The 24,593-nt window shown below is 39.8% G+C and overlaps 1 protein-coding gene across 1 annotated transcript in view; it reads right to left on the minus strand.

The window, feature by feature from the left end:
- Nucleotides 1-23,954, minus strand: part of LOC311520161 (putative ATP-dependent RNA helicase DDX60) — a 69,224-nt gene extending 45,270 nt beyond the window's left edge. The window contains exons 1-11 of the mRNA XM_084627431.1: nucleotides 23,897-23,954; nucleotides 20,137-20,459; nucleotides 18,220-18,289; nucleotides 16,134-16,323; nucleotides 11,417-11,758; nucleotides 10,012-10,128; nucleotides 8,891-9,034; nucleotides 6,717-6,875; nucleotides 4,481-4,622; nucleotides 3,628-3,783; nucleotides 1,103-1,202 (exon numbers count right to left, since the gene is read on the minus strand). Of these exons, the coding sequence (XP_084483557.1) occupies nucleotides 1,103-1,202; nucleotides 3,628-3,783; nucleotides 4,481-4,622; nucleotides 6,717-6,875; nucleotides 8,891-9,034; nucleotides 10,012-10,128; nucleotides 11,417-11,758; nucleotides 16,134-16,323; nucleotides 18,220-18,289; nucleotides 20,137-20,356 (1,640 nt within the window). The 5' untranslated portion in view covers nucleotides 20,357-20,459; nucleotides 23,897-23,954. The remainder of the gene's footprint in view (nucleotides 1-1,102; nucleotides 1,203-3,627; nucleotides 3,784-4,480; nucleotides 4,623-6,716; nucleotides 6,876-8,890; nucleotides 9,035-10,011; nucleotides 10,129-11,416; nucleotides 11,759-16,133; nucleotides 16,324-18,219; nucleotides 18,290-20,136; nucleotides 20,460-23,896) is intronic.
- Between the last annotated feature and the right edge of the window lie 639 nt (nucleotides 23,955-24,593).

Here is a 24,593-nt window from a genome sequence, read left to right on the forward strand (position 1 = left end):
TGGTTTAAAAGAACTGATGTTTGTAGCAATGGGAGTCCAAGTATAGACATGATTTTGGCAGCTGACATGGTCTACAGTACCTTCTTGGGAGCAAGTCTAATCAACAAGCCAAAGCTCCCAATGTGGTTCACACTGGCAACCTGATTTGGCACTCTGAACCCAGGCTGAATTCAGTGGGTATCTTGGGTGGTCAGAGAATGGAGGCTTGTGGTCCTATTGTGTGTAACATTTTAATAATGTGGTTCTATTCTATATCAGTTGTTATATTGCACATATCACTATAGTATCTGGGCACCTTCCAGTAGTGTGTTAAGTGATGTGACTAACATTTGTCACTTGTGATTTGTTCTCTCTCTCATATGGTCTCCACCGAGGGAAATTTGTGTGTGCAATGTAGTGATTTGTTTTGGAAAGGTTTGGAGGGACATTGTTTGTGGTTTGGAGAGTTTGGAGGGGGGAGCAAGGTACACACTGCTATGTGTTTATAGCAGAGAAGGCAGTTCAAAGAAATGTGTCTTGTACTTGGAGTGGAAGGTGGTGAGGTTTCTGATGGTCCTTAGTTCCTGTGGAAATTCATTCCATAGTTTCAGCTAAGTCCCTGCGAAAGCTCCATCTTCTGCACAGACAAGCTGTACCCTTATCGTAGAAAGTTCCATTATGCCTCAAGAGCAGAATTGTTAATCATGGTCTTCATTTCAGAGATTTTGGATGTGTATTATAAATTGGTGGGTGGTAGGGAGTGTGGGGGTGTGAGAGAGGTAGAGAGACACATACATGAAACCCACATGTACATGTTTATGAGAGAACAGCACTCAAGAACGTCTTGTAATATATAGAAATGCCACGACAGGCTACTCTGTTTTTCCAATATGTTTTTGTTTGTTTGCTGTTACATTTTAATGCACAATGTTTTTACTTCTTAACTTCCTACATTTTAATTAATATTTTCAAAATGTTGCCTGGGTTGTTTGATACCAAATTATGAAAACAAAAATAGTCATCATCACAATGAAAATTCCTAGAACATGACAAAACCACAATACCTAATGATTTAATCTTATATATATTCAGTAAAATAAAAAAAAGTAAAACAGACACATACCTCTTTAAAAATGGTAGGCTACTTAAAATATCTCCAGCAAATTCATCCACAACCATAGATGTCATGGGTATCAGACCTAGATTAGGAATATTCTTGGATTCTTTTCAATTTGAAAAAAAAAAGACAGTTCTTCAAAAGTTTGCTACAGTAACATATTTGCATCAACATCTTAAAATACTGTCCAAATGCAATTTCAGTAAAGCAAAGTCACAAAGCCCTTCATTCAAGCCTATACTGATAGCTCAGATTTAGTGAATAAAATATCCAGGCAGAGTTTTGATTAATATTATTGCTCTGTGAAACCGGCTAACAGAAGGTTCTGTAATGCACAGAACTAATTCCTTCTAGCCAAAATTTTCAAACCTAAGAATCGAAAATTAGGCTTTTAAATCCATACTTAGGCTCCCAAATAAAAGTGACCTGGTTTGAAATGGGAGTTGTAGATGCTCATCACCTTTGAAAATCAAGTCACTTTGTTCTGCTTAGCATTTTGGGCTACTTTTATGTAGGAGCCTAATTTTAGCCATTCAGGTTTGAAAATTTTGGCCTCTGTCATTTACAATCTTACTTGACTGAGCACAGAGAGAAACAGCAGAATGTGTCACTTATAAACGATCAGTAAAATTATAAGGAACTTTATACTAGGAAAGGCAAAAGAAAAACTGAAACTTAACCAGTAGAACAGTTCTTGTAATTTAACCTAATATAGCATTAAAGTAGGCTGTCCTCTCCCCACTTGTACTAATTTATTTATGTTGCTTGTGTCTTATTTGCTGCGACACATGTAATGTAAATAATTTAACTGTAGCTTGAATTAATTACCTGTTGTTTTCCAAATTAATTTCTCACAGTTGTTTCTTTCAATTCATATTTATTTTCCTTTCTTGCTAGGTCTTTTAATATTTGCCAAGATTCTTATCCTGACTTGCAGTTGCATCTAATTGTGGTGGTGTTACAATTTCCAAAGGTGAAAAAGTGAATGAGAATGTGTGCATTCCTCTCTGACCATTCTTTTCTGTACTCTCCTTATTACTGTTACTTAAAATAATAAATACTATGAACAGGACTATATCCTTTCACTATTATTCTGGGTAGAGCATGGCAGACAATGTCACACAGACCTCCCTTGTAAACAAAAGGAATACAGCCATCACACCAGTAGGGGCGGTGACAGCTGGGAGCCCCCAGGCCCTTTTAAATAGCCCGGGTAGGCCTCAGGGCTCCTACGGGTCCAGGTTGGTGCCAGCGAAGGCAGACAAGTGGGCATGTGGAAGCCCTGGACATGCCAGAAGAACGCACCCATCAGTGCAACCGGCAACAGTTGTCTGGGCACCAGCCAGTGCAGGCGCAGCACCGTGCGAAAACTTCAGCCATCCCTTTCCAGGGGGCCCATTCACTGTTCTGCCTGGGGGCCAGAATTACTGTCAGCAGGCCTGAATGTGAGCGAGCTATCCCAAGAAAAAAACAGTGAAGATAAAGCACATTAGTTTTATAGCAAGGTAAACTATAATAATAAAATCATAGAAATGGGCTGGGAAGAATCTCAAGAGATCAGGTCAGGTCAGCACTCACCTCCCTCTTCTCTCACCTAGTTTACCACACAGTAAAGCTAAAGAACCTTATCTTCACTGTGTTTTTACCTTGGCATGGCTCACATGCATTAGTTACCCTGGGGTAAGAAACACACTTTTTTTTAAGCAGTGAAGACAAGGCTTAGCTACAGTGATCCTTAGTGTATCTGCTAATTGCAGAATACCCAGAACTATCTCTCCAGCTTCTGTTTCCTAACTGATGAAACTAGAGATAGGTAAATAACTAGTGGCAGATAATTTGACACATTTTACTACTTCTGTTCATGAGCGGTTTGCAGTCATCCTGCAATTTTCTTGATTGCGTAGGACTGAATAACACTTTGCAAGTTCATTAATTAGGGGCAGGTCATTGTGAATATCGAGAATGATTAGATTTGTTAGCTGGTTTTGTTTGGATATGTGGGTCATACGATGCTTTTTGTCCCCCTAACTGAATGGGCCTAGTTCTTAAAATAATGTTTCTTATGTGACTATTTCTTTCCTAATTCAAAATTCAGTTTCTTTGAAATCATCATTTTCACAGACATGACTGTTAACATGACTGCCAGTTAACCAATTTGTGAGAACATTTGTGAGAGGTGAATTCAAAAAGGGTCTGAATAGTCAGAACAAATTCATTTAAAAATCCCAATCAATTTTTTTAAGTATTTGCCCAGCTATGTATGAAACCCTCCATACCAGTTGCCTCTGATGAAATGTAGGCAAGAGTTTGGTCAACTCAATAGCTCCTATTAAAGGAGGAATATTTTAAAAGATTGTTGTTTTCACTAAGCAGTAAGATTTCTTTGAAATATGTCAAAAGATTAAGCAGACTGTTCTGTTAATGGAGGAATCACATATTCTCTGCAGAATAGAGCCTTAATAAATACAAATTTTAAAATCATGAGTTAAAATAATAACATAGTGTAACTTTGAAGATTGTTACTATGGTACCTTTAGTTGGTGAAGCTCTCTTTTTAAGAAAAGATGTAGAAGTTCTCCTCAGAGGCAAAGACTTTCCATCATCATCCTTTCCAGCTAGTTTTGATATGATACTCCACAGATATTCATACTCTCTCTTAATTTTTTCCCCCATATCCAAGTTTAATCCTAAAATGGAATGTAAAGTGGAAACTAATATTTTGATAGAAAATATTTATTTTATAACTAGCTTTCTTGAATTTTTTGCACACTTCAGTATAAGAGTGGCAGAATTGAGGACCTTTGTAAATACAGAACAAGACACAACATCAAAGTGACAAAAGAGAACACAGTTATGTCTGTTACAGAACAATAACAGTGGGTGGAATGCCAACTTGAAATACACATTCACACAAGCCTTGCACACCAAGCCTTATGTTTAAGCATTTAGAAGTAAGCAGAGCTACTTGCCCTCTTATTCCTTCCCTGAACCAGGCAGGCAGGGAGTGGACAAGAAAGAGAGGGGAATGGGTTGAATCATGACTACACCTATCACTCACTTGCTGAAGCAGTGTAGGAGGCTGGGAATAGGGGTAAGGATAGTAGTTTACTGCTGGTATAGGCAATAGTAATCTTCTACCGCACCCACTAATCTACCTGAGGAATGAGGAAGAAGCAGGGGAGGAATTGTGACAATGGTGTCTCTGTATGTCAAAGTGCATCCCAGAGATGCTCCTACATAGGTCCAACTTGCTCAGGTATATGCCCAATGTCATAATCTAATATTAATTAATTTGACATGAACTGCTGAGTGTTTTATTGTTAGATTAAAATCTAGATTAGGTTTAAAAACTAATAAGTAAAGAAACAAATATGAATGTAGTACCTTGCTCATTTTCTACTTCATAGTAATATGCAACATTCTTCCACAAAAGATCATCACTTAAATCAGGCAAGTGAGTGAAATCCACTTTCCACAGCTTTTCAGTTGTCAGGTGTTTCAGAAGAAAAAATTCACAACCTTTATGCTAAAAGGAAAAAAAGTAAATAGGATGAATACACTAGATTAACTTCTGCTCAAGGTATCAATACTCAATGCAAAGAAAACCTTTTTTTTCCCCTTAAGATTTTGGCTCCAGTATCAGATACTGAATGCACCTTGAAGGTTTTTTTTTAATTACCCAACTTGATTTTTTGGTGACCATAAAGGTCTGAATGTCTGCTAAACTAATCCATGCACTTAGACCATTTGGAGAAAAAGTGTAAAGCAGAGTAGTAGGAAAGAAGCACAGATTTAGAAAAGTTAAAGGGAATAGTGATAGGTCACATTACACCTGACAGGAGAGTGCATTGTAAGCTCTAAATGGTAATATTATTACGAAAACTCCAGTGCCATTTTGAGAAGATAAGGCATTGATAAGACAGTAGTGAAACACTGGCCATAACATATTTAAGGGCATGATTGTGTCCCTTTATTCATGTTGAGTAGCACTTTACTCACAAAGAGTCTCATTGGTTTCAATGGAACTATTCAGGTAGTAATTGCATTACTCAACATAGCTAAAGGTGGTGAAGTTGGGCCTTAAATTTGCAAAAGGTGCTTGTACAGTAAAAACACAATAGACTGAAATTTAAGAAATATAATGCAGAAGTAAACAACTTTGATTGAATAAGGAACTTTTTAGGTCAGTGAGGACAGTGTTCATATCTTCACTTGCTACAGCATTCTTTTTCATTTGTTCCTGAACTTTTGCATAGTTTCACTGTGTTATTAAGTAATTGCTGGGCTCCACTCAAGAGGTGTCTGTATTTTGGCAGTAAATGAGGGACTCTTAAGTGCATGTCTGACTCTCAAGGGACTTGTGAGTCCATTGCCTGATCATGCAAATGCTTAAACTTGTGTGTAATTTACTCAGGTAAGTGGTTCCATTACAATCAATGGGATTACTCACAAGATTAAAATTATACACATGTTTTGGTGTTTGCAGGATTTAGTTATTGGTACTTGTAAAGCACTTTGAGATATTTGGCTGAAAGGTGCTATCAGTGCGCAAAATATTATAATTTATTTTTGCTACAAAGAGCCATGCAGCTTCACAAAGAACTAAACACACAAGACAGTTAAGATGTATCATTCATTTTATTATTTTCCCCTAGGTTTTTTATTTGAAATATTAGACATTTTTAAAATACTTACTTGGAAAATTTTGGTAATAATAATTTTTAAAAACTACAAACAGTTAAATGATCTGACCACATCTTCTATTAGAAAATGTAGGCTTGCAAAGGGAGTGATTTAAAAATTAAATATGCTCATCCTATGTCTTAGGACACACAAGTTTGAACTCATGATAGTGATTACTGTAATGGATAGCATGATAAAACCACTTTAAAAGGTAGCCAATCCTTCATTTTAAAAGCCATATTTGGGCAGGATCACTGAAGGTATTTAAGAACTTGAATCCCACATTTAGTGTCTAAATCTCAGGTTTAAATGCCTAAATCCCAGTTTTGCCTCCAGTGTGATCCACAGAACTCCCACCGAACCCTGTAGGTGCCTAAACTCTCTTGGTGTCTAAGCTTTCAGAGTACAAGATCCCTAGGTGCCTATGTTCCTGCCTCTGGGCATGTGCACTGTGGATAAATATTTCAACAGTCCTTGGGCCAGAGAACAAAAGAATGACTTGTAGTCCAGGGGCTTAGGCATTCACTTGGGAGGTGGGAGACTCTATGACACTAAGGGCTTGTCTCCACTTACTGGGGAATTGACGCGCGGCGATAGATCCACTGAGGGTTGATGTAGTGGGTCTTGTCAACCGCTGATCGCTCTCTCATCGACTCCGGTACTTCACCAGAATGAGAAGCATAAGGTAAGTCAACGGGAGCGTTCCTCCCATTGATCCAGCACAGTGTAGACACTGCAATAAGTCGATCTAAGGTACATCGACTCAAGCTACATTATTCACATAGCTGGAGTTGCGTAACTTAGGTCGACTTAGCTCTGTACTGTAGACTTGTCCTCAAGTGTTACAACTCCTAAGTCCCTTTGTGGATCCCATCCGTTGTGTCTATTGTTAATAAATAAGAACTAAAAGTACAAACAATGAAAATGCAATGCCTACCATTTGTATAAATGTGAAAGCTTGTTTACGCCAATGGTAACTGATTAATCTAACCCGAGCTCGTTGTGAAAGAGGTAAATGGAAAAGAAAAACCACACTCAGGCAATACATCCTGATTAGGTCTTCAGCTTCTTCTGGTGTTATTTCCCTACTCTTCTCCTGTATAAACACAAACAAAAAGTATCATACCTACATGCAACCTATTTTGCAATTCATATTTTGAAAGGAGCTTCAATCTGACCTTCCATTTTGCACCTGCTATTTTGCAGACATAACTACAGACATATAGAATTGTTCTTTTAGACCAGAGGTGGGGAACCATTTTTCTATCAGGGGCCACTGACACACAGAAAAAATCAGTCACGGGCCACATACAGCCCCACAGGGGGGTGTGGAAGCTTGGCGCTTCTCCCCACAGCAGCGTGGCTCCAGCCCCATGGGGTTCGGGGAGCGCAGAGGCTTGGGTGGGGCCAGAAATGAGGGGTTAAGGGTGTGGGAGGGGGCTCCAGGCTGGGGCAGGGGGTTGTGGTGTGGGTGGGGATGTTGGGTCTGGGAGGGAGTTAGAGTGTGGGAGGGGGTTCCAACATGGGGCAGGGGGTTTGGGGTGTGAACTCTGGCCGGGTGGCACTTAGCTCAGGTGGCTCCTGGTTGATGGTGCAGTGGGGCTAAGGCAGGGTCCCTGCCTGCCAGGGCTCTGCACTGCTCCCAGAAGTGTCTGCCATGTCCAGCCCCTATGTGGAGGGGCCAGGAGGCTATGCGTCGTGCCCATTTACCACAATTCCTGGCCAATGGGAACTGTGGAGCCAGCACTGGGGGTGGGCGGAGCTTCCCTGATCTCCCCTGCTACTAGGGGCCGCAGGCACATACTCGTCGCTACCGGGAGCTGAGTGCAGCCAGCCAGACTTCTGGCAACCCAGCAAGCCAGCAGTCGCAGCTCCAGCCCTGTGTGGGGGTGGGAAGGTAGGGGTGCTGAGGCTCAGGACTTCTGGCTTATGGTGCAGAGACTTGCTACTGGCCAGATGAAATGAAGCAATGGGATGGATCTGGCCCATGGGCGGTAGGTTCCCCACCCCACTCAATCTGACTTCATCTATTGGCCTGATCAAGTAGCTACACTTATTAATGAGATCAGTTCCATCCACAATTATTTTGCATCTACAACATTGTCTCAAATTATTTGTGCCTCAAAAACTGAGTGCAAAATGCAAGGCCAACTCTGTAGCTCTGGTCAATACTTGTTAAACCCGGAGGTATAAAAGACCATATTATATGTAAGTAAAAGTTTGTCTACACGTAACATACCCAACACAAGCAAGGACATGAAAAATTAAGAAATCTAACTCTCTACTCCTCTACCAGGAGATACTGACTTCACCAGCATACACCATAAATCACACATTGCTACCTTAAGTCTGCTCCTATGAGGATGCCAGACTTCAAGCACCTCTTACCCCAGATGTATACACCGGGGAGCAGTTAAGGTTACCATGACTGGTCTGTGATGTATAGTGCTCAGGGTAACAGTACTACTAACCCCAAATGTTCAAAAATCAAGACCCTCAAAAATCATGAGATTGGCAGAAAAATCTTCAAAATTTTTGATACAAGTAAATATTAGGTTCTTCTAATTTGCTTTCTAGTTTTGGAGCCTTCAGGCTGCACTTTGGTCTCATTTTTAAATCTTCCTATGCAACCATGAGAGCTAGAAACTCACTTTGCATTGAAAGAAAGCTGAGTCTCGTAAGCACTTGTCTTTAAAAAGCTGGGACTTTAAGTGAAACATTAGATATAGGAAGAGTCATGATAAAATTGTGAGATTTAGCAACACTGGGGTTATTAAATGCCCTGACTCATTCCATTTAATCTTTTAAAAGGCATATATGATAGCATAGAGCTCCACATCCTGTATGGAACAAAGCATTCTAGTCTGTATTTGAAATAGCTCCAGAGATATTTATTTCTATGTATATTAATTGCTGCTTTTCTGCAAATGATTTGTGTTCCACTAACAGGCTTTTATGTAGAAATATTTTGTAATAATAGTTTATAGGAGTAGATGGATAACACACTGAACATATGCCATAGGGAAAATGCATACCTCTAAAATATCACACCTATCAAGGTGAGGGAAGGAAAAGAAAAAAGCAAGAGTTTGTGCTAACTGAAAATCCTACCTGTTTTTGAATGGTAGCCTGGTGTTTCTTTTGTAACCTACTGTATGTTCTCAGCCCCAGTGCACATGTGACAATGCAGACAATGTGCCGAATATCAGATATTTCTGGCCAAACATGCTTGAGCTGGGATAATGTCTCACAAACCTGGTATCATGAAATATATAATTAAATATATGAGGAGAATTTTAAAGGAAGAGTTTTCTCTTTTTAAAAACATGATAGGCAAAGAAGCCAACAGGGACCAAAATCACATGAGTGAAATATTTAGTCACAGGCCTAGAGAAATAAGAATGATGCCTCCCTATAGAGGTGAAGGATGATTTGCCAACGCCTTGCAGTATTGAAGTATTGAAGTCAATGGCAGTCATTCCACTGATTTAAATAGTCTTTGGATCAGGCACTAATCCTGCAGACCTTTATCCATGTGCTTAATCTTGAGCAAAGTTATTAACATACTTAAGTTATGGGGCAGCAAATGTAAAGGAGCGGCAGGACGTCGCTCTAGGGCGGCAATCCGCCCTCGGAGGCCACTCTGTCACAGTGCATTTCACGCTCGGTGGCAATTCAGCGGCCGCACCATCACTCCGCCACTGTGTTCGGCGGCAAGTTTGGCCGCTTGGGGCAGCAAAAACACTAGAGCCAGCCCTGGGGACCTATATTTGTAGTCTATCCTCCAGATAAAAAGAGAATCAAACATACTCATTAGCAATAATATATCACTCACAAAGTGTACACGTATGCTAAATAAGATACATGTAGTATTTAAGAATAAATAAATGATATGCCAATCACCATAAAAAAGGAATTTTTAGTAAAAAAGTAATACAACAATACTACATATTACAGTTTTAGAGTAGGGCAGATTTGAAGGTATAATATACATTTAATTTTGAAGCTGATAAGAGGAGCTACTTAGATCTTTTGCTGAACATAACTGTGTGCATTTTTATACTTTCCAGTTTACATTTTTAAAGTGGAACCCTCACAATGGATTTTCAGCTTTCCATTTTTCACTTTTTTTTTCATATTACAACATTCCTAAGACATTTTCCAAAAGTATATATGGAGGATTTGGGTAGAAACCCTTTTGAGTTTTTGACTGAAGTAACAAAATGAAGTACCTCTTTTTCCATGTCCTTCACACTTGAATGTCCAGAGAGAGAAAGTAACGCTGCTGTACTGGATTCCTGCAAGTCTTTAACCAGCGTTTGGAAAACAAACGGAATCTCTTCTCGGTGCTTAAAAAATATATAGTTTATTTTTTAAATCAAGCTTTTTATCTTCTAAATTCAACCATTTTATTTTTAAATGTACATGCTATTAGAATATTATGACTTTTTTAGGTCATTCAAAAAGGCTGAACTGGAAAATACACATGTTAATACCAATTTGGAGTACTGATACAGTTCCTCCCAAAAAAATGTTATAATGGGTACATATTGTAGAACTCAATATTCAGAGTAGAGAAGGTGGTGATGAATTTCACTCTTTTCTGTTCATGTATTTTCTGTGAAGAGATTGTGATTTTTTTGAATATATCTGTTCAAAATTGTGTGAGGATTAATTTATGCTAATATTTTTTGGCCTGTAGCTCATGAGTGAGCAGCTTATTGTGAAGAAAGCACAATCCTTGCCCCAACTGGCTCACAATCTAAACACAAAGAGCAGGCAGGGGGAAAAGGCACCACAAATTTAGCTAACAAATATACACAAATTCCCAATCTACTCCTCAAGTATGGTATTGTCTATCAGCAAGTTTTGTACAGGCATTACAACAAATTGGTCTCTCAGAGGGGCTTAAATGTGGAGAGGGTAGAGGCCTTGTGGATGAGCTCAAAAAGGGCTTTGCATACATATGGGGCATTAAACTAAATAAAGGTCACTTTCTGTACTGAATGTAGAGGCTCTGCCCCAGCCTACAGCTCCTCACTTGCCAACTGCCACTCTACTAGTCAGCTTCTGTGCTTTGCCTTTTCCATTTCTCTAGATTCTTTCTACTGTCTACCACTTTCCACTCACACACTTTGTCTCCTTTTCCATGCCTACCCCTACAGTGCCCCCTACTCCAAGAAAATCCTCATTGAACCTATATGCAATAAACCTTCAGTACCTCCTCAAACCTTGCCTTCCCACACAATCCCACAAACTACAAAGTATAAAATAAATAATAAAATAATAGTAATAATAATAAATAATAAATATTAATGCAAAAACAGAAAAAAAGAATAACTTGGAAGTCACATGACACACCCCATACCATTTTAGCTATGCCATAATCTACTCATGCACTCATTTCTCCTTGTCTGATATTTATTTAACACCACATTCTGTGTGAATACTCAACTTAGTCCCTGTCCCAGAGAGTTTACAGCCTATCTCTAAGTCAATTTTTCATTACACTACTGTAAGTTTTCAAATATAGACAAGGCCTTAGCTCTCAAAGTCATTTTCAGGCAAGATCTACTACACTGCTTAAATATTAAATTTCTCTATTAAATATCTGTAAAGATTTCATATATTGTTTACCTGAGAGAAAAATTCCTTGTGCCTATACATGCCATGGATGTGATATCCATAAACTCTGATAAAATCTGATTCCTGTCCAGAAGTAAGGACAACATTGATTCTTTTTGACAAGGCATGAATGATAAATAAATTGAGAAAGCTTGTCTGTAGTTTAGTCAGTCCATCATCAGAGATTATTATAAAATATGGGTAGCTTTCTTGCAGGAAAGATTGCCACTTCCCTTCTAAAAAGTTGGAAAATTCAGTGTGAATGACAGCATCAGTATTGTGCTGAAGATGGAGAATCAGTGTAGTACGTAAGGACAGGAGAGTCGGATGCCTGTAATATGCATGCTCTGCATCCTGTGAAAAAATTAAGTAAAATTATATCATATTTTTATACAGATTAACAATTTCAATTAGCTGCAACTAGAGTATAAACGTGTTAATTCTTAGTAATGACATATTTTGTATGTACATCTTCATATTATCTGCTTTGGAGCTATTACTTTGAATTAACAGGACATGAAAATAACACTTTACGTTATGTAATTTTAATAACTTCCAAATAAGACAATAATTTAAATTGGGGGCCCAGTCCTGCTAACCTTTAGCCACATGAATAGTCTTATTGGATCGATCATGCTCTCACTTACATTGGTGTAAATCCATAGAATCTCTATTGACTTCAGCACAGCTATGGAGTTACTGTGGATTTATACCAGTGCCATTGAGAGCTGTATATGTTCAAGGTTACTTGTGTGCAGAAGCATTGGCAGGATCAGTTTCTAGACCGAAAACATAAGGAGACATTAAACAATACTGCTGACATAAAGAGTGGAAGCAAAAGCTTGTGGGCCAGATTCTTGGCTGTGCCTAGTGAGCAACTGGTACAGCTGGGGATTTATGTGTGAGTGGTTTGGGCCAGTTCCTCAGGCTGGGACTACACACGCCAAGGTTGTTCTGAGGATCACCAAAGTGCAAGGACTGCTTGGTCACACACCCTTTCCACTAGGAACATGCCCTGCACCCTGGATCAGGTGTAGATGCCAAAACAGGAGCCACTAGAACAGTAGTCTTCTACCAGGGGCATGCAGAGGTCTTCCAGGGGGTACATCAACTCACCTAGATATCTGCCTAGTTTTACAACAGGCTACATAAAAAGAACTAACAAAGTCAGTACAAACTAAAATTTCATACAGACAGTGACTAGTTTATACTGCTCTCTATACTATACACTGAAATGTAAGTACAATATTTATATTCCAATTAATTTATTTCATAATTATATGGTAGAAAAGAGAAAGTAAGCAATTTTTCAGTACTCGTGTGCTGTGACACTTTTGTATTTTTGACTGATTTTGCAAGCAAGTAGTTTTTAAGTGAGGTGAAACTTGGGGGTACACAAGACAAATCAGACTCCTGAAAGGGGTACAGTAGTCTTGAAAGGTTGAGAGCCTCTGCAGTAGAGCAACCCCATGCCTAGGAGATCCTCCACTAACCTGAATTATAGAGCTTAAATCTGCTTTGCTCCAGGGAAAGTGGTGGAAACCAGACTTCTCAGATTCAAGATTTGGATCCTCTATGTCTTATTCACATTGCCAGAATACCAATATATAGGTAGATACTCAAAGTATCCCCAAAATGTACATAAATTAGAGTTAGACACACTGTAGTTAAAAACCTAGAAATTGCCAAGCTGGATCAGACCAATGGCCATTCTAGTTCAGTATCTTATCTTGGATGATGTCCAGTGGTAGATGCTTCACTACTTTATTCCTCACTTGATGGGTCTCTTACCATGGTCCTTATCCCCTTTTTAATTTACTTTAAAATTGTGCTTGCTCTATAATATAACCTGACTTAAAATATTTAAGTAAAATTAGAATATTCAAAGCTTTTACTTTCTCTGTACAGATGCAAGAAAAAGAGGATATGAATTTCAACTTTTATATATTTCCATATTGATAAATTGACTAAAGAAATTAATTACAGATTCACAGTTGGAAGGGTAACCGAGCTACACTCTACAGTTTCTTTTTACCTTAATCTAATTTCATGCTATTATGCACACATGATTTTATCAGAGTTGGGGGTGGGGGGAATTGCTAGGGCCTATGTGAACAAGTCAACATATATATAAGCGTTAATTTTACAGTAATTTTTCCTAACTTCATAATTAAATCTGAAAGATATTAGGCTGTGTAAAAGAATGAAGTGAATTTAAAATGTCATTAATTTACCACTTAAATGTCTTGATAGAGAAAGAAAAATGTTTTGTTAGCAAATCTATTCAGTGAAAGCATTACTGACACCCTCAAACTACTGAGATGCCCAAATATCGCCAAAAATAACATAAGAACGGCCATACTGGGTCAGACCAAAGATCCATCTAGCCCAGTATCTTGTCTTCCGACAGTGGCCAATGCCAGGTGCCCCAGAGGGAATGAACAGAACAGGTAATCATAAAGTGATCCATCCCCTGTTGCCCGTTCCCAACTTTTGGCAAACAGAGGCTAGGGACACCATCCCTGCCCATCCTGGCTAACAGCCATTGATGGACCTATCCTCCATGAACTTATATAGTTCTTTTTTGTTATACTCTTGGCCTTCCCAACATCTTCTGGCAAGGAGTTCCACAGGTTGACTGTGGGTTGTGTGAAAAAAATACTTCCTTTTGTTTGTTTTAAACCTGCTGCCTTTTCATTTCATTTGGTGACCCCTAGTTCTTGTGTTATGAGAAGTAGTAAACAACACTTCCTTATCAACTTTCTCTACACCAGTCATGATTTTATAGACCTCTATCATATCCCCCATTAGTCATCTCTTTTCCAAGCTGAAAAGTCCCAGTCTTATTAATTTCTCATACAGAAGCCACCCCATACCCCTAATTATTGTTGTTGCCCTTTTCTGTATCTTTTCCAGTTCCAATATATCTTTTTTGAATGGGGTGACCACATCTGCACACAGTATTCAAGATGTGGGCATCCCATGAATTTATATAGAGGCAATATAATATTTTCTGTCTTATTATTTATCCCTTTCTTAAGGATTCCCAACATTCTGTTCGCTTTTTTGACTGCCACTGCACATTGAGTTTTCAGAGAACTATCCACAATGACTCCAAGATCTCTTTCTTGAGTGGTAACAGCTAATTTAGACCCCATCATTTTATATGTAGAATTGAGATTGGAAAACATAATGTCCTTTACTTTGCATTTATCAACTTTATTTTCATCTGCCATTTTGTTGCCCCGTCACCTACTTTTGTGAGATCCTTTTGTTTACCTCTTTTTCCAGATCATTTATGAATATGTTGAATATGACTGGTCCCAGTACAGACCCCTGGGGGACATCACTATTTACCTCTCTCCACAGTGAAAACTGACCATTTATTCCTACCATGTGTTTTCTATCTTTTAAGCAGTTACCAGTCCATGAGGGGACCTTCCCTTTTATTCCATGACAGCTTACTCTGCTTAAGAGCCTTTGGTGAGGGACCTTGTCAAAGGCTTTCTGAAAATCTAAGTACACTATATCCACTTGATCCCCCTTGTCCACATGCTTGTTGACTCCTTCAAGTTTCCAATTAGTTTCCAATTTGTCTTAATCTCACAGTGTTATTTTTTGTTGCCATGGGCTGGAAATAGTGTGTGGCTCTCAGAAAATGCTTGAAGTAAAAACAAAATCAACACAAGGAATAGAAATGAACAGTAATCCTTGCTCAGTACTACATTCCATAGGTATGTTCCATTTCAACCCATGGATAACACAGAAAACTAAAATTAACCAAAACCAACTCCCTTCTGAAAGAAGTAGGAAAGAAAAAACAATATTGTGTTACCTAGTGGCAAAAAAAAAAAAAAAAAATCAGCCACATAGATTAATCAAACACCAGAGAGAATACTTGTAGGCCCAAATTCAGAACTCAAACTGTCCACATGTGCTTACCCATAAAGATGCAACTGACTGAGGACCATGAGATGCAACTAAAGATCCTCCTAGGCTGGATATATAATATGAACATTTAGTAGCAGGTTTTGGGTAATAGTCTATGTATTTTATCACATACTCCTGTGAACATCTAGGAATTCCCTGATGGGAATACAGATGCATTTGTTATGAGTAATTTGCATGAATACACTCTCAGGCTCACAATAAAACTACTAGAGCTGGGCAGGAAATGGTTTTACCATCCTGCATCAGGATGGAACCAAGTCTTTTCATCAAAGTGAGAAACCAAACTTCCAAAATAGCTAGTACCTTGGTGGTTAGGATGCCACGCCTGGATGTGGGAGACCCAGGTTCAAGTCTCTCATCTAAATCAGGCAGAGCAGGGAGTTGAATCTAGGCCTCCCACATCCTAGGTGAGTACCCCAGCCATTTGGCTATTCTGGACTAAGCACACAAAGGAACTTCATCCTGGTCCTGGGAAATCTTGCCTGACAAAATTTTCATCGAATCTGGTACATTCAGGCAAAAAGTTTCAGTTTTGATGAACTGCCATTTTCTGATGAAAAACTGTTTCACTGAAAACTTTGCAACACACTCTAAAAACTACTTTTGCATGGCTAATTGTGAACCTTTTTGGGGAGACATTAGCTAAAGGTCTGAATTTGACCTTTATTGTTTTATTGCTTAAAGACTACCTAATGTATTATGAATGAACACTTTTCTCTAGTGAAGAAATATAGTGCAAGAATTCAATCATTCATTGCAAAAATCATGTATTTGTTACCTTGAAGAAAACAATGACGTATTTTGCTCCTTTGTTTGTTAAATCCAGTAGAAAGTGTTCTACCAGGTAAAAGAAGTGCAGGTTCTGTCCTGGCAGTAATGTTTGTTCACTTATGCAGGTGATGAATAATGAATCTCCATCAATCAGAAAAAACTCAGATTCAACGTAATCATTGAGTAGGCTTACATACCTGGAACAAAGAATGCATACGGCAACAAATAGTACAATTTAACATCAATGTGGAAACAATACACTGTACTTGAGGAAATGTAAAAAGTAGCAGTTTAAAAAAAAAATCTTAAACAAACACAATGATCCAGTTCTCTATGAGAAAAATAAGATCAGTAACTCAGTCAAAAACAGTGTCACCATGTTGTCTCCGATTATATTTACAACATTCCTATCGTCTGCTATAAGGAATGTTTGTATGATATGAATTTTCTACACACCTTATACCATTGTAAAAAGCAGACAAGGGCATCGTCAGCCCTAGAAATGTTCCAGGCAGTGATCAGCAGAGTGACTCACATAAAACTAAATAGATAAAGAGTGTAGGGTGTAACTTATAAAACTGAATAACATGAGCTATTTACACATAGCCAATATTTGCTAAAAAAAAAAAGTACTGTGCCATTCCAAACATATACGTGAAAGCAAAACTGCCTATTTTCATATGCAAATATAGGATCAGAATATAGTTTAAATGCCTGCTTCTGAAAACCAGGCTCCCAAAGTATGGTTACAAACCATGTCAACAAGATAAATTTAATCTTCATAGGGACCCTTTTTGAAGTGTCTAACAAAATAGTTGATATCTTTTCTTGTACAATGCCAAAACAGTTGGTTTCATCTCTACTAACTAATGAATCTACCTATTCAAGCTATTCGGATCATATTGTATTCTGGGACCACAGGTCACTGGTATTGTTTGCTTACAGCGGTCCATTCTACTCAAGAGCTGTAGTCCCTAGTTGCAAAAAGAAAAGGAGTACTTGTGGCACCTTAGAGACTAACAAATTTATTTGCGCATAAGCTTTAGTGAGCTACAGCTCACTTCATTGGATGCATTCAGTGAACTAATCCCTAGTTGCTTTACAAGCGCTACCCTTAGTAGAATGCATTGCAGAAAAGCAGGTTTGAGATTACAAATGAATGGATAATGTTGGCAAAGTCTACACCAGAAGAATGGTTGCAGGCTTTGAGCCAGACTTGGATAAAAGGCATATGCCACTGCTGTCAGCTGGGAAGGGAGTATATTAATAAAGTCCTGTCCTGATTCCATATTCAAGGAACTTGCCAGGTTGGTTTGCCTCTGGCTGATTTTGATTTTTTTCTATTTTTTACTCAGCAAGCAGGGAACAAAAGCTGACTGAGGACCAGAAGTTCTGTTTTGTGTGAAATTCTGTGATTTCAAAATTTGTTTTCACTCCAAATCATAATGATTTTTTTCAGATGTCCTTTTAAATACAAATTTTAAAAAAATCATTTTGGGTGAATCAAAACATTTCATTTTGAATTTGACTTTCATTTTATTTTCATATATTTTAATTTTCTATATGTATTTTGTAATTTTATTTTTGTTACTTTGTATTTGTATATTTTATTTAATATTTATTATTTGTATAATATATTATATTATATTTGTATTTCATAATTTATAATATAATTTAAGATTTTTTCTAAACAAAATATTGTTGAAATTGACATGTTCCCACAGAATGTTTCAATTTCAATGACTCCACATTTTCTGATGGAAAAACATTCAGTTTGAAAATTGCCATCCAGCTCTACTTTGAATCATAGTATAGTGATTTGTTAGTATAATCTGAGGGAAAGTGGTATCTAGGATGTTTGTAGATCAGAGATGGAAAAGCTAGGTGCAACCCTTGAACACAGCCCTTGAACACTTTTGAATATGGTCCTCAGGTATGCAAATTTTGGGTGCCACTGTCTAAATGTAGCTGTGTGGACTGTAGATAGTGTGTGCAGTAGCACCGCAATCTTCTGAGTTTTACTGAAATTCTTCTCTTGATTGACAATTTCTCTTTGCATTTTTTTCAGCTCAAGTAATTGCAACCATACTTACTCAGCTTTTGGTATGTCGTTCAAAATTAAGTCAGATATTTTCTCCAGAAGTCCTATATGTTTGTCTAGTTCTAAAAAATTAATAAAACATTTTTCTTAGCAATCAGTCACAAGAGTTATATGATCAAAGAGTCAGCCTATATCTAATCACTCTCTCATTCTATTGTATTACATGTGAAAAAGCTGTTAAAAGAGCATTATGATTGCAACTCAAGCACTCAGAAGTTAGGAAATGCAAAAATTAAGGTTTTTCATGGGAAAAAATAGCATGTAATCATGTAAGTAAAGACTGTATCATAATGCATATGCAACAGGAGAGGCAACCTTAATTCTGGCATTTCCTGTCTTGTGTGCTCAATTTTGCAACCTTAATGTTTTTTTAAATATAATTTCCTAAGTTTAAAAAAAACTAAAAAAACCCAGAAAGTCCATCACATGGAAACAAATTAATGGGTCATATGTCACCAGCTGGGACCTTTAGGTACACAACACAAACCTCTACCACTTGAGTTAATCCAGTAACTGAGCAGTATTAGGCTATTATCTTCTATGTAGACCAGACCAGCCACTAAATGGGAATGAGGCTAGTGGATTTCACAAAGGCCACACACTTTGCTAGTGGATTTCACAGCTATTTGCTGAGAGCAGAGGAATGTAGCAACTCAGTAATCTTGGGTTCCATACAGATTCTGGAATGGAGATTGCTCTAATGGGCACATTATTGCATCTAATGCTTTCCCTATTTGTCCTGCCTGTCCCTGCATATATGACCCTAATATATACCCCCCCAGTCTGTCTCTGCCCTATTTCCCCACAGCTAGTTTTTGCCTTTTCCCCTCTCCTTGCAGCTTGTCTTCACACACACACACACACACACATAGACACACACACCAGCTTATAAAACAGGGTATTCTAAGAATTACTTAGTAAAAAACAACATATTTTTCCTAATTTCATTCTCTGAACGGTTGAACTGTTTTTAGTGAAACTTTCAAAGAAAGAGTTCAGTTTGAAGTAGGCACCCAGCATAGAAAATTTCAGTCTCAACAGTTGAAGCCAGATCCTCCAGTGGCAAGAAGGGGCCATAAAGCTGTTTTAATATGGCATCTGGAGATACACCTATTGTGGATGTGGTATGACATAAAGCCAGCATAGGGGGCACGTTGGGAGTGTGCCAACAGCAAGATCAGGCATGACCAGAGAGCATTGTGATGAATGATCCTTCGTCAGACATGAGGCTAATCTAATTTGCATCATTATAACCAGATTTAGGGATTGGGGAAGTACAATGGTGGCATACAGGTTGGCCAGACCCAAGAATCATGGTCTGTTTGTAAAGATTTTATATTTCAGTTAGCGCCAGTCATCTGAAGGATCCCTTAAGCTCTTTATTACTCCCTAACCAGAAGTTGAAGAGTTTGATTAAAATAATCATGACTGAATCTTAGCTTTGTGCTTTACACATCATATTAGTGCCAGATGAGTGACATAATTTATTTATCCCATCATAATTTATACCATCGAGTTGAGTGTCAGAGAACGTAAGTTGGTTTCCATTCTGCTTCAATAATGGCATAATTATTAGAAGAAAACTTTGTGGTAAATTTCCAAAGAAATGGAAGAGGATTTAGTACTCCACTGCTTCAAACTGTATCCCATCACATTTAAATATTCTCTTTTTTGTCTCTACTAAAAACAAATACAGAAGTTTGTAAAATAAACATACTTCTGAATTTTGGTCTAATGTTGAGAAACAACAGCTCAGGGACATTCAGTCTAGTCTAAGTCTGAGAAATAACCACAGAACTGGAAGATGAGTGTTAATCTGTGAAAACGATAAAATCTTGAATGAAGCCTCCTTTCAAAACCACATAAGCTAGCGATATGATTATGAACAAAAATGAATGTATCTTCTCACCTGGATTTCTGAAATCGTACTTGTCTTGTCTGCTATAATCACTGGCCCTTGAAACCTGCTGTATCTCCTGTTCCCAGCAAAACACATTTGAAAAGTCACTGCAGCCACTTTTATTTTCTACTGGATCTTCAAAAGACACAGATTTTTGTTCAAGGTTTTGGGCTGTGAGATCTCCACCATCATCATCACTGCCATCTTGAACAGTTCCTCCAGAAGCCATGATGGCTTTATTATGACTCTTGACACTGTCAGTCTTCAACTTACAGATGCTTATTAGATGTACTATTAGTCTTCGAAATGCCTTTTAAGAAACATATATTTTTCTGTAAAGGCAAAGATTATGGGCCTTATTAACTAAATCAATGTCCGCAGAATCATTGAAAATTTTGGAAGAAGACAGCTAGTAAATTGCCATGAGCCCAAGCCAACAATATTTACTAATTTACTTCATATATTAAACAAAAGAAAATAATATATTAGACTTATGACAAAGGAAGGAATGTATACATTATAAAAACCTAGATGATTAAACAGAAATAATTAGTTTATAGATATCGAGTCTGTTATTGCACACTTGTGCTCAATAACTATACAGATCCACTAAAAAAAAAGACAACATATAATTCCTATCAAATCCTCATACTACTTACTTGTAGTGCTGTTGGCTACATGTTATGCTCTAGCATGAATACATGTGTGTTCAGGATAACTGTCTGCCAGATATGACTGCTTCTCTACTATGTTTTTTGTTTACTAATTACTCCTGCAGGAAAACTGCGCCACTGCACATGCACAGAATTTATATCCCCCTGCAGATTTCTTTGCTTCCCCACAGAAAAATGACTTTCTGATGGGGAAGCAATGGGTAGCCACAAGAGCAGTCATGAGACCCTCCCCAGCAGTATGTTTGCAGTTCCCAGGGCAGCTGGCAGAGAGGTAAATCACTGTGGGGTAGGGGGTGAGACTGGGGAAGATCCAGCTGGTGGCTCCTACCCTTGCACTGGGATCAGATGCTAGTCCCAGCTGGGCTGGGGAGGACAGGACTTCCTCTTCCCCTGCACGGTATCCAGGGCCAGGTCAGACCCATCCCCAGATTTCTCCCCCAGCTGCAGGAAGCTCTGCAAACTCCCCCCCCCCCCCCACACACACACCTGCTTCCTGCACCCATCACTCCTCAGCTGCAGGGAAAGGGATTCTTGTACAGGGAGTTGCTCCCCCAACCGCCATGCATCCAGATTCCCCCATACCCAGACCCTCCTGCCAAGCCTCACCCCTTCCCCAGCATTCAGAACCTTTCCCCACGATAAGCCCCACTCCCCCTGTACCTGGACCTCCCCGACGAGCTACCCACATCCGGATCTCCACCCCACTGAACCCCACTCCTCCAGCATCTGGATCCCCCACTGAGCCCCCCACACTAAGCCCCAACCACCTTCACCAGGACCCCCCCTGCAGAGTCCAATTACTGTTGTACCCCAAAACCCCCAAAAAGCCTCTATGCAGCCAGATCTTCCCCCGCACCCGGATCCCCCCACTGAGCCACCCGCACCCAGATTGCCCCACTGAGAACCCTCTCAAGCCACACCTGGATCCCCCCACATTAAGCCCCTCCACACGTGGATCCTGCTTTGTTGAGCCTGCCTGCCCACACCTGGTGCACCTGGCATGGAGGGGCAGGGCCTTGGGGTGTTTCTGGGGCAGTCCCAGTTCCTGCGCTGTGTCAGGGCTGGGTGCAGCCTCAACGCTGAATCCATGTTCCAAGGGGGAGCAGCCAGGGACTGCTCTACCAATTTTGCCGCCCCAAGCAGTCACCGCTGAATTGCCGCTGCCACAACAGAGGCGGAGCTGCCGCCAAATTGCCGCCATGCCTGGAAAAGCACCTGTTTGGAAAGCTGGTGCCTGGAGCCGGCCCTGGGAGCAGCACAGTGATCTCCTACCTCTGTGCAGCCAGTGGCCTGTGCTCCCCAGTGCCATGCTGGAGCCTCCACATTTATTTGACAAAGAAAATTTTCAGAATTTTGCAGAATTTTAAAATATTGTGTGCAGAATTTTTAATTTTTTGGCACAGGAGTAACTAATCAAGCCACCACTTCAAAATAAAGAAAACTAGTCAGCAGAGAATGCTGCAAGATCCTTTAAATTCCTGTGTAACAGATTCAAAGACAGAGGCCCCAAATGTCTCTTATTGGAAGTGATTTTAAAAGATATTTTGATTTTAGAAACATTACTTTTTTTAATTCACATGATTCCTCCAAATTCCAAGAGCTCCTAGGATCCCTGGTTTTCATTTTACTCATCCTACTTCATAATTCTACCCCAGTTATTCCAATCCTGAAATTCATTCCCTTCATCTGCCAGTTATGCAGTAGTTTTATGATGCGGACTCAGATATCCACTAATCACAAAGAGAAGAAATTCAAATTAATTTGCGCTGGGGACCTTAGACTTTGAGTTTTTTTTCAGTGTCACTGAAATCCTCAGGTTTTTTGTATTTTTTATGAAGATAGTTGCCAAAATCTCTCCTGCTTGTGACTTCACCTGAACCACCATAACCCAGAGAGATAGCAATGCCACCATTTTTAAGGCCGGAATATAATAAACTACAGTGCCAGATTATAATATTGGTTTCATGTGTGCAGGCAGCTCAGAATATCAAATGAAGAATTTACTTTTTTTCTGCTTCCAATAAACTAAAAGTCAGGATTCTTTGCATTCTGCAAGAACAGAATACAGGATAAAAGCAAGAAAATTGGGTTACTGATGATTTTTATCCCTGATGGGTGTTAACACTTGGACCATATTTTCTACATTTGGTTACAGCCTTCAGATGAAAACTAGAAAAAGTTACCCTTTTGTTACTATCCTGATTTTACAGGATTATAAACAGCTGCTAAATATAACCTAAAATGTATCAGTACACCCTGGTACACACCTGGTACACCCGCTTCATAAAGAACAGTTCCTGGCACCTAGAAGCAAACATACTACGTACCACATTACTACATTTCATTGAATCTAACAAGAATTTATGCCATAACCAGACCCTTAAGTAATTAATCATAGATATCTGAAATATTCTAGGTGGCTCAAAACAAAATCAGATGCTGATTTAGAATGACACTCTTATAAATGTGCTGAATTGTGGAGGCATCGGAACCTGAACCAGTATGGACTATATCTCTGAGAGTGGCTCTAATAATTAATATAAATAATAACTGATATATCACTTCTGATGCCACAACTGTGCATCCCACTGTTCAGATAACCCTCTCTCTCCCCAAACCTAGTACAAGCTACGGATCAAATTCTCCTTTCACTTTCCTCTGTACTGACATAACTGGGCTTGCACCAGGTAGAATTAAGGGACCTAAGAGTGGGACAATTAAAAGATAGGACTCAGAATAACTTGTTCTGCTCAGTAGGAAATTGGCGGAGGCGTTTAGAAAGTAAGAATCCAAGGGTTTTGGAGGGACTTGCAAACACCCCCCTCCCCCGCTGCTCCCCACAGACCCCCTGCTCCCCACACCCTGACTTTCTCACTGACAGCCCTGTAAGCCCTGCGCCCCTCAGGAGACCCCTGCCGGAGCAGCTCACTCCCCCTCCCAGCCGTGTGCAGTCCCGGCTAGCGCCCCAAAGAAGCGAAGAGCGTCCCAGTCCCCCGCAGCCAGGGGCTTTCCTGGTCCAAGCCTCCAGCTCCGCGCCCCCTCGAGCAGCAGCGGCACCGGAGAAGGCAGAAGATGCTCCGCTCTGCAGACCGTACCTGTGCCGGGGGCGAAACCAGCGGGGAAGGCACCTGGGAGCAGCTGCTGCTCCTGTTCCTGAGTTTATGATCGGACAGGACGGAGTGGGAGGTGCCTCCGCGCTGTCATGGGTAAGTTTCGATTCTCCGAAAACACGAAACAGGAATTTCTTTGGATTCACTGCAGGAGGGGAGCGGGCGTGTGAAACTTTGGACCAGAACTGCATCCCTCTACTGCTGATACTTTGAGCTACTGGAGATAAGTCCGCCCGCTGAGGGCTAATGCACACAGGTTTACATTGCTAGAGTGATGTTGGTTTAGGGCTTGTCTACACGGGCACGTTTCTGTGCAGTAAAGCAGCTTTTTGCGCTCAAAGTGCAGACGTGTGTCAGCTGCCAAGCCACTTTGCGCGCAGGACCTGGCCAGTTGCAGCGCTGCACAAAAAACACCTCAGTGGGCCTGAGGTGGGGGTGGGAAGGGGCAACGATGTTACAGCGCTGCTTTAAGGAGGGTCCTTTGCCGCGGCAGCACTTTAACGTCGGCTGCATACGCCTGGTACCCGCGGCCACGTTTTACCTGTTCACCGTACCAGCCCGTACCGGCCCACTTTCACCCTGGCCCTTCCCCTTTCAAACCACCATTTCTGGCAGCCTTTGTGTGCTGTGCTGATCTGCTCCGGGACACAGAGCAAACCATTATTGTGGAATGCTCCTGCTG

This window comes from Lepidochelys olivacea (assembly GCF_965140295.1).
Source record: "Lepidochelys olivacea isolate rLepOli2 genome assembly, chromosome: 4".
Taxonomy (NCBI): Eukaryota; Metazoa; Chordata; order Testudines; family Cheloniidae; genus Lepidochelys; species Lepidochelys olivacea.